We start from the raw sequence: 8,475 nt of genomic DNA on the forward strand, positions 1-8,475 counted from the left end.
CGCTATGTGGCACCCTCTTTCTCAACTTTAATTCTACAGAATCCCCACACCGAGGATTAGAGGAGCTGCCTTCAATGAAACAATAATCACCACGTAACTGCATTTACTTCACCCGTCTTGCCTCATAGGAGCCATTTGGCAATATCGATCCAATCATCAAACTGACGGTTTGTGAAGTGACTGATTCACATTTTTTCTTTAGCGCACCCCTATTGTTTGGATCCCTCACTGGATTCCAAATTTGTTTTTACTACTCATACCCCCTCCCGAAAAAGTGTACTACTCATACCCCCTCCCGAAAAAGTGTACTACTCATACCCCTCCCTGAAAAAGTGCACTAACCACACCCCCTCCCTATAAAGTGTACTACCCACACCTCTCCCTATAACATTTACCACAAGCCTTCACTGCAACATTTACCATCCACAGTCATGTCCTCTCCGCAATGTTTACTACATTTATATTCCACACCCCCGTAGCCTACCTGTTGTAACCATATAAGTGTCTTACCAGCATCAGTAATATTTTCTTTTCAAAAAATAAGCTGAACCTTTACCAACAGATGAGCAGTTTCCCTATACCACTAGATAAACCATACTGCCTGCCCACCGCTACCCACCAGCCTCCTCCCTGCTAGCGACTTCCTGTACTAAGAAGAGTAAAAACTACAATGCAATGTAAATAGCCCAAATACTTGAGCAAAATTGAGACACAAAAAAACTGCAACAATGAATTATGGGGATTAAAAATTACTTACTTTGCTTTCAACTAAAGAGACTAGAATCTGCTCCATGACAGGTGCTGTAGATGGTACTGAAGCTTGGATGTGACCCATAATAACGCCTATGGCCACCCGGGACAATTCGTAGCTTAGGTTGGTGTTTTTGCGAACCAGTTCAATTAGCTCAGCACCAATAGTTTTTGGAATCACAACCGTATCAGGATTTGTAGTTTCTTGTGCTGAAGCTTTCAAAGATGCCTTTGTTTTGATTTCATGGTTGACAGAGTTAAAAGCCTCCAAGCTGACGGGAGGAGCTGGAGCGTTTCGCTTTGCTTGTGCAGTTCTATTACTCTCACTCTTTATATTATCAGGATTCTCTGTGGCAGCCTTTTTACTCTGAGAAATAAGAGTCTTTGTAGTACATATATCTATACTATGAGACACAGTGGTATGAGCACTTCTACTAGGCACAGGGGGTGGAGTGTTACTTGGGCTGGATGCTGTTGTGATCTGACAGGAGTCTGTAGATGTAGTGCACAAGGTATCAAGAGAAGACAAACTGGCAGTGGACGTACTGGATACTGCCCTTGGGCCGATGTCAGTGCAATCTGAAAAAGAACATGAGACGTCATAATCCATTATTTATATACTTCAAAATGTGCCCGCTCTATGCTAACTAGTGTAGAACACCGATTCAATAGAGGGTATCTTTCAAATACTTTGTCAAAAACATAATTTATGTAAGAACTTACATGATAAATTAATTTCTTTCATAGTGGCAAGCCTCCATGAGCTAGTGACGTATGGGATATACATTCCTACCAGGAGGGGGCAAAGTTTCCCAAACCTCAAAATGCCTATAAATATACGTCCCACCAAACTCATACCTTAGTTTAACGTATAGCCAAGTAGTGAGGTGTAAAAACGAGTAAAAAGGCATACAAAAACAGGAACTGGAAAAAATATGTGCTATTATACAAAAAAAAATTATAACCACCAAAATAAAATAGGGTGGGTCTCATGAACTCTTGCCACTATGAAAGAAATGAATTTTTTTTGCAAATTTTATCAACTGAAGCTTCATTCTTGAAAGCCCAAGAAGTGGCAACTGATCTAGTAGAATGAGCTGACTCCAAATAAGCTTTGTGAATCAAAAGTTTTAACCAAGATGCCAAAGAAATGGCAGAGGTTTTCTGACCTTCCTGGAACCAAAGAAAAAAACAAAATATACTAGAAGTCTTTCTGAAATCCTTAGTAGCCTCAATATAGTATTTCAAAGCTCATACCACATCCTAAGAATGTAAAGATCTTTCAAGAGAATTCTTAGGATTAGGACACAAGAAAGGAACAACAATTTCCCTATTAATGTTGTTAGAATTCACAACTTTAGGCAGAGATTTAAACAAAGTCCGGAAAACAGCTTTATCTTGATGGAAAATCAGATAAGGAGACTCGCAAGAGAGCCAAAAACTCAGAAACTCTTCTAGCAGAAGAGATAGCCAAACGAAATAATACTTTCTAAGAAAGTAGTTTAAAATCCAAACAATGCATAGGCTCAAAGGAGGAGCCTGCAAAATCCTTAAAACCAAATTGAGACTCCAAGGAGGAGAAATAGACTTAAAAACAGGTTTGATATGGACCAAAGCCTGAACAAAACAAAGTTTTCAGAAAGTTTAGAAATCTTTCTATGAAATAAGACAGAAAGAGCAGAGATTTGTCCCTTCAAAGTATTTGCAGACAAAACCTTATCCAAACCATCCTGAAGAAACGGTAAAATCCTAGGAATTCTAAAAGAATGGCAAGAGAATTTATGAGAGGAACACCATGAAAAATAGGTTTTCCAAACCCGATAAGTTTTCCTTAAAACAGACTTACGAGCCTGTAACATAGTGCTTATCACTGAGTCAGAGAAAACTCTATGACTAAGAACTAAGTGTCCACTTTCCATACCTTTAAATTTAGAGATCCTGATGGAAAAACGGCCCTTGAGACAGAAGGTCTGGCCTTAAAGGAAGTGGCCAAGGTTGGCAACTGGACATCCGGACAAGATCCGCATACCAAAACCTGTGAGGCCATGCTGGTGCTAACACATGAGATTGTTCCATTATGATCTTGGAGATAATCCTTGGAAAAAGAACTAGAGGCGGAAAAATGTAAGCAGGTTGGTAAAACCAAGGAACTGCTAAAGCATCCACCCTCTTCGCCTGAGGATCCATGTACCTGGAAAGGTATCTGGGAAGTTTCTTGTTCAGACAAGAGGCCATCAGATTTATTTCTGGAAGACTCCACATCTGCACAATCTGATAGAGACCACTCCCCCGGATGTAAAGTCTGACGACTGAGATAATCCGTTTCCCAACTGACTACACCTGGGATATGAATTGCCGAAATTAGACAAGAGTTGGACTCCGCCCAAGAAAGTATCCAAGATACTTCTTTCATTGCTAAAGGGCTGCAAGTCCCTCCCTGATGACTGACATACGCCACAGTTGTGATATTGTCTATCTGAAAAAGAATGAAACGTTTTCTCTTTAATAGAGACCAAGCCTAAAGAGCTCTGGAAATAGCACAGAGTTTTAAAATATTGATTGGTAACCTCACCTCTTGAGATTTCCAAACCCCTTGTGCTGTCAGGGACCCCCAGACAGCTCCCCAACCTGTAAGACTTGCATCCGTTGAGATCACAGTCCAGGAAATACGAACAAAGGAGGCCCCTTGAACAATACGGTGATGGTCCAACCACCAAGACAGAGAGAGTTGAGTGCTGGGATTTAAGTATGAAGCATCAAAGAAACTACCCCTGAAGAAGTTTGCTCGTTTTGCAAACAAAACGCGTAGGGTTAAATTAACGGCAGTCTAACATTAAGGAAACAGCAAAGAGACTTCTTTTTGGACTGCTTTAAAGTGTAAGCCATACCGGATATTACGGCGTCTGGGCTAGTACCGAAGGAAAAAGACAGTGCTGGACTAAAGAGTCGTAAAGACTGCATCAGGTTCCTTGCTGAGAGCCTGGGCTTTACACAGAGAGGTATCCTTTCTGGAGGACTTCGCCACTTCTATAACATGCCTTTTGTCATTTTTTATCTTGTAAGTGCAATTTGTGCTTAGTTGCGCTTTTATTAAATTTGTTTTTATACCACCTTGAATCGGTGGGCGCTGTGTGTCATTTATGTTTTTCAGCTTCTACTTTTGTCGGGACCAGTACACCCGGTTAACACACCTAGCTGCAACCGAGAGAAAGATTATGCTTAAATTGTCTTATCTATGTCATCTGTATACATTGATGGTTTTAAGTATTAGTACCAGCATTTGATTTATTTATTCATCAAAGAGGATTTAGTAAGTTGGTCTTGTATTTACTGTTATACAATTTTATCAAGTTAAAGAAGGCAATCTAGCAAAGTACTAATATTTGTCTGAAAACAATGAAAATATGAGAGAGTAGGTAATATTGCTGTCAATGTCAAACTCTGGTGCTACCCTTAAAAATGTATATAGTAAAATTATAATAGAGATAAAAATTCAAATTATGTATTAATAATTTGAAAAAGCAAGGGATACAAATGAGCACACAGAGAGTCCTTTATAAAAAAATATATATTACAATTTATTATTTCCCACACACATTCAGTGAATTACTGTATTTGGCCAAGTTAGACAACAGTAACCCAAGTTTAAAAAGGAACAGACCAAGGTTAATCAGTAATAAGGTGTTAACTGCCTAAGCATACGTATGCCGATATAGACCTATAACAAAGTTAGCACAAGATAGGTCGAATAGACCTCAGAGACTAATGCAGCTCAAATAACATATATTCACAGGTGCTGAGATAGTATACATCAAAACCAAACAACCTATAAATATAACAGCATAAACAGGTGCTTGCATATACAGTCCGTATCATAGAATACATGTCAGAAGTTCCAATATTGTGACTATGTGTCAGAGATATTATCCAGAACAAAACAGGCAGAATAGACTTAACTTATGCGTTCAAATTCATTACAGGAGCACCGCTCACAAGAGGCCTGTGTACTGGCGTCTGACGTCATAGGAAAGGAGTGGCCCAGCTGTCACAGGTATCCAATCCACTCCTTGTGTAGGAAATCCTTGATACGCAAAAGGGGTGTGTGCTGTATCGGCAAACAGCTGAGAAGGGAAAGAACCAGGCTTCCCCCAAATTGCACAGCAAGTGCCGTAACTTTTACCAAGATGTACCAAAACACACCTCCCGCAGCTTGCCTTTGCTTATGCTTGTTATAGCAGACAGTAGGGCTGACTCTGTATCCAGCTGAGAAGGGAAGAAACCAGGTCTCCCCCAAACTGCTCAGTGAAAGCCGCGGCTCTTACCAAGATGTACCGCTACTTGATCCACTATTAGACAGAGATCTGTGATGCTTGAGACGATCTCCATATACTTTACAGGATACTTCGCTCACATTAGTAGTAGCAAGCTGTAGAGAGTGGTTAGATATTACTCTCCATCATTCAGTTCACCGCCAATTAGGAGTAGATTAGGCAGGAATCCATTATATTCTGACATATGGTAGCATTGAAGCTAATAGTCCATAATACAACCAAGGAAAGTTCAAGAGAAACAGGAGTTACGTCGACCTTGCTCCTGTAGCAACACAAAAACATAATTTATGCTTACCTGATAAATTCCTTTCTTCTGTAGTGTGATCAGTCCACGGGTCATCATTACTTCTGGGATATTACTCCTCCCCAACAGGAAGTGCAAGAGGATTCACCCAGCAGAGCTGCATATAGCTCCTCCCCTCTACGTCACTCCCAGTCATTCGACCAAGGACCAACGAGAAAGGAAAAGCCAAGGGTGAAGTGGTGACTGGAGTATAAATTAAAAAATATTTACCTGCCTTAAAATCAGGGCGGGCCGTGGACTGATCACACTACAGAAGAAAGGAATTTATCAGGTAAGCATAAATTATGTTTTCTTCTGTTAAGTGTGATCAGTCCACAGGTCATCATTACTTCTGGGATACCAATACCAAAGCAAAAGTACACGGACGACGGGAGGGATAGGCAGGCTCTTTATACAGAAGGAACCACTGCCTGAAGAACCTTTCTCCCAAAAATAGCCTCCGATGAAGCAAAAGTGTCAAATTTGTAAAATTTGGAAAAAGTATGAAGCGAAGACCAAGTTGCAGCCTTGCAAATCTGTTCAACAGAGGCCTCATTCTTGAAGGCCCAAGTGGAAGCCACAGCTCTAGTAGAATGAGCTGTAATTCTTTCAGGAGGCTGCTGTCCAGCAGTCTCATAAGCTAAACTAATTATGCTACGAAGCCAAAAAGAAAGAGAGGTAGCGGAAGCTTTTTGACCTCTCCTCTGCCCAGAGTAAATGACAAACAGAGAAGACATTTGTCGAAATTCCTTAGTTGCCTGTAAGTAAAATTTTAGAGCACGGACTACATCCAGGTTGTGCAGTAGACGTTCCTTCTTTGAAGAAGGATTTGGGCATAAAGAAGGAACAACAATCTCTTGATTGATATTCCTGTTAGTAACTAACTTAGGTAAGAACCCAGGTTTAGTACGCAGGACTACCTTATCCGAATGAAAAATCAAATAAGGAGAATCACAATGTAAGGCTGATAATTCAGAGACTCTTCGAGCCGAGGAAATAGCCATTAAAAATAGAACTTTCCAAGATAACAACTTTATATCAATGGAATGAAGGGGTTCAAACGGAACGCCCTGTAAAACATTAAGGTTTAAACTCCATGGTGGAGCAACAGTTTTAAACACAGGCTTAATCCTGGCCAAAGCCTGACAAAAAGCCTGGACGTCAGGAACTTCTGACAGACGTTTGTGTAACAGAATGGACAGAGCTGAGATCTGTCCCTTTAATGAACTAGCAGATAAACCCTTTTCTAAACCTTCTTGTAGAAAAGACAATATCCTAGGAATCCTAACCTTACTCCAAGAGTAACCTTTGGATTCACACCAATATAGGTATTTACGCCATATCTTATGGTAAATCTTTCTGGTAACAGGTTTCCTAGCCTGTATTAAGGTATCAATAACTGACTCAGAAAACCCACGTCTTGATAAAATCAAGCGTTCAATTTCCAAGCAGTCAGCTTCAGAGAAGTTAGATTTTGATGTTTGAAGGGACCCTGTATCAGAAGGTCATGTTTCAGAGGTAGAGACCAAGGTGGACAGGATGACATGTCCACCAGGTCTGCATACCAAGTCCTGCGTGGCCACGCAGGTGCTATTAGAATCACTGATGCTCTCTCTTGTTTGATTCTGGCAATCAATCGAGGAAGCAACGGGAAGGGTGGAAACACGTAAGCCATCCTGAAGTCCCAAGGTGCTGTCAGAGCATCTATCAGGACTGCTCCTGGATCCCTGGATCTGGACCCGTAACGAGGAAGCTTGGCGTTCTGTCGAGACGCCATGAGATCTATCTCTGGTTTGCCCCAACGTCGAAGTATTTGGGCAAAGACCTCCGGATGAAGTTCCCACTCCCCCGGATGAAAAGTCTGACGACTTAAGAAATCCGCCTCCCAGTTCTCCACTCCCGGGATGTGGATTGCTGACAGGTGGCAAGAGTGAGACTCTGCCCAGCGAATTATCTTTGATACTTCCATCATAGCTAGGGAGCTTCTTGTCCCTCCCTGATGGTTGATGTAAGCTACAGTCGTGATGTTGTCCGACTGAAACCTGATGAACCCCCGAGTTGTCAACTGGGGCCAAGCCAGGAGGGCATTGAGAACTGCTCTCAATTCCAGAATGTTTATTGGCAGGAGACTCTCCTCCTGACTCCATTGTCCCTGAGCCTTCAGAGAATTCCAGACGGCACCCCAACCTAGAAGGCTGGCGTCTGTTGTTACAATTGTCCAGTCTGGTCTGCTGAATGGCATCCCCCTGGACAGATGTGGCCGAGAAAGCAACCATAGAAGAGAATTTCTGGTCTCTTGATCCAGATTCAGAGAAGGGGATAAGTCTGAGTAATCCCCATTCCACTGACTTAGCATGCACAGTTGCAGTGGTCTGAGGTGTAAGCGTGCAAAGGGTACTATGTCCATTGCCGCTACCATTAAGCCGATTACCTCCATGCATTGAGCCACTGACGGGTGTTGAATGGAATGAAGGGTGCGGCAAGCACTTTGAAGTCTTGTTAGCCTGTCCTCTGTCAGGTAAATCTTCATTTCTACAGAATCTATAAGAGTCCCCAGGAAGGGAACTCTTGTGAGTGGAACGAGTGAACTTTTCTTTTCGTTCACCTTCCATCCATGTGACCTTAGAAATGCCAGCACTAACTCTGTATGAGACTTGGCAGTTTGAAAGCTTGAAGCTTGTATCAGAATGTCGTCTAGGTATGGAGCTACCGAGATTCCCCGCGGTCTTAGTACCGCCAGAAGAGCACCCAGAACCATTGTGAAGATTCTTGGAGCTGTAGCCAATCCGAATGGAAGAGCCACAAACTGGTAATGCCTGTCTAGGAAGGCAAACCTTAGGTACCGATAATGATCTTTGTGAATCGGTATGTGAAGGTAAGCATCTTTTAAATCTACAGTGGTCATGTACTGACCCTCTTGGATCATAGGTAAAATTGTCCGAATACAACAGATGGGTTTTTGGTTACGCACACCACAAAAGGACTGTTTAAACTTAACACACATATTGTGGGAGTGCTACCAAAGTGACCAAAATAATTACAAAACAACAAAAGATATTTTGGTGCACATCCAACCACTTAAGTCCACTCTTTCATGGCATATTAGTATAT

The 8,475-nt window shown here is 41.7% G+C and overlaps 1 protein-coding gene across 1 annotated transcript in view; it reads right to left on the minus strand.

Annotated features, from left to right (window-relative positions):
• The window catches only part of NCKIPSD (NCK interacting protein with SH3 domain), a gene marked incomplete in the record, with an annotated part of 293,113 nt that overhangs the window by 133,965 nt on the left and 150,673 nt on the right, over positions 1–8,475 (minus strand). Inside the window, 1 exon segment of the mRNA XM_053720732.1 lies at positions 758–1,329. Coding sequence (XP_053576707.1) covers positions 758–1,329 — 572 coding nt within the window.

Source organism: Bombina bombina, chromosome 7 (assembly GCF_027579735.1).
Source record: "Bombina bombina isolate aBomBom1 chromosome 7, aBomBom1.pri, whole genome shotgun sequence".
Classification (NCBI taxonomy): Eukaryota; Metazoa; Chordata; class Amphibia; order Anura; family Bombinatoridae; genus Bombina; species Bombina bombina.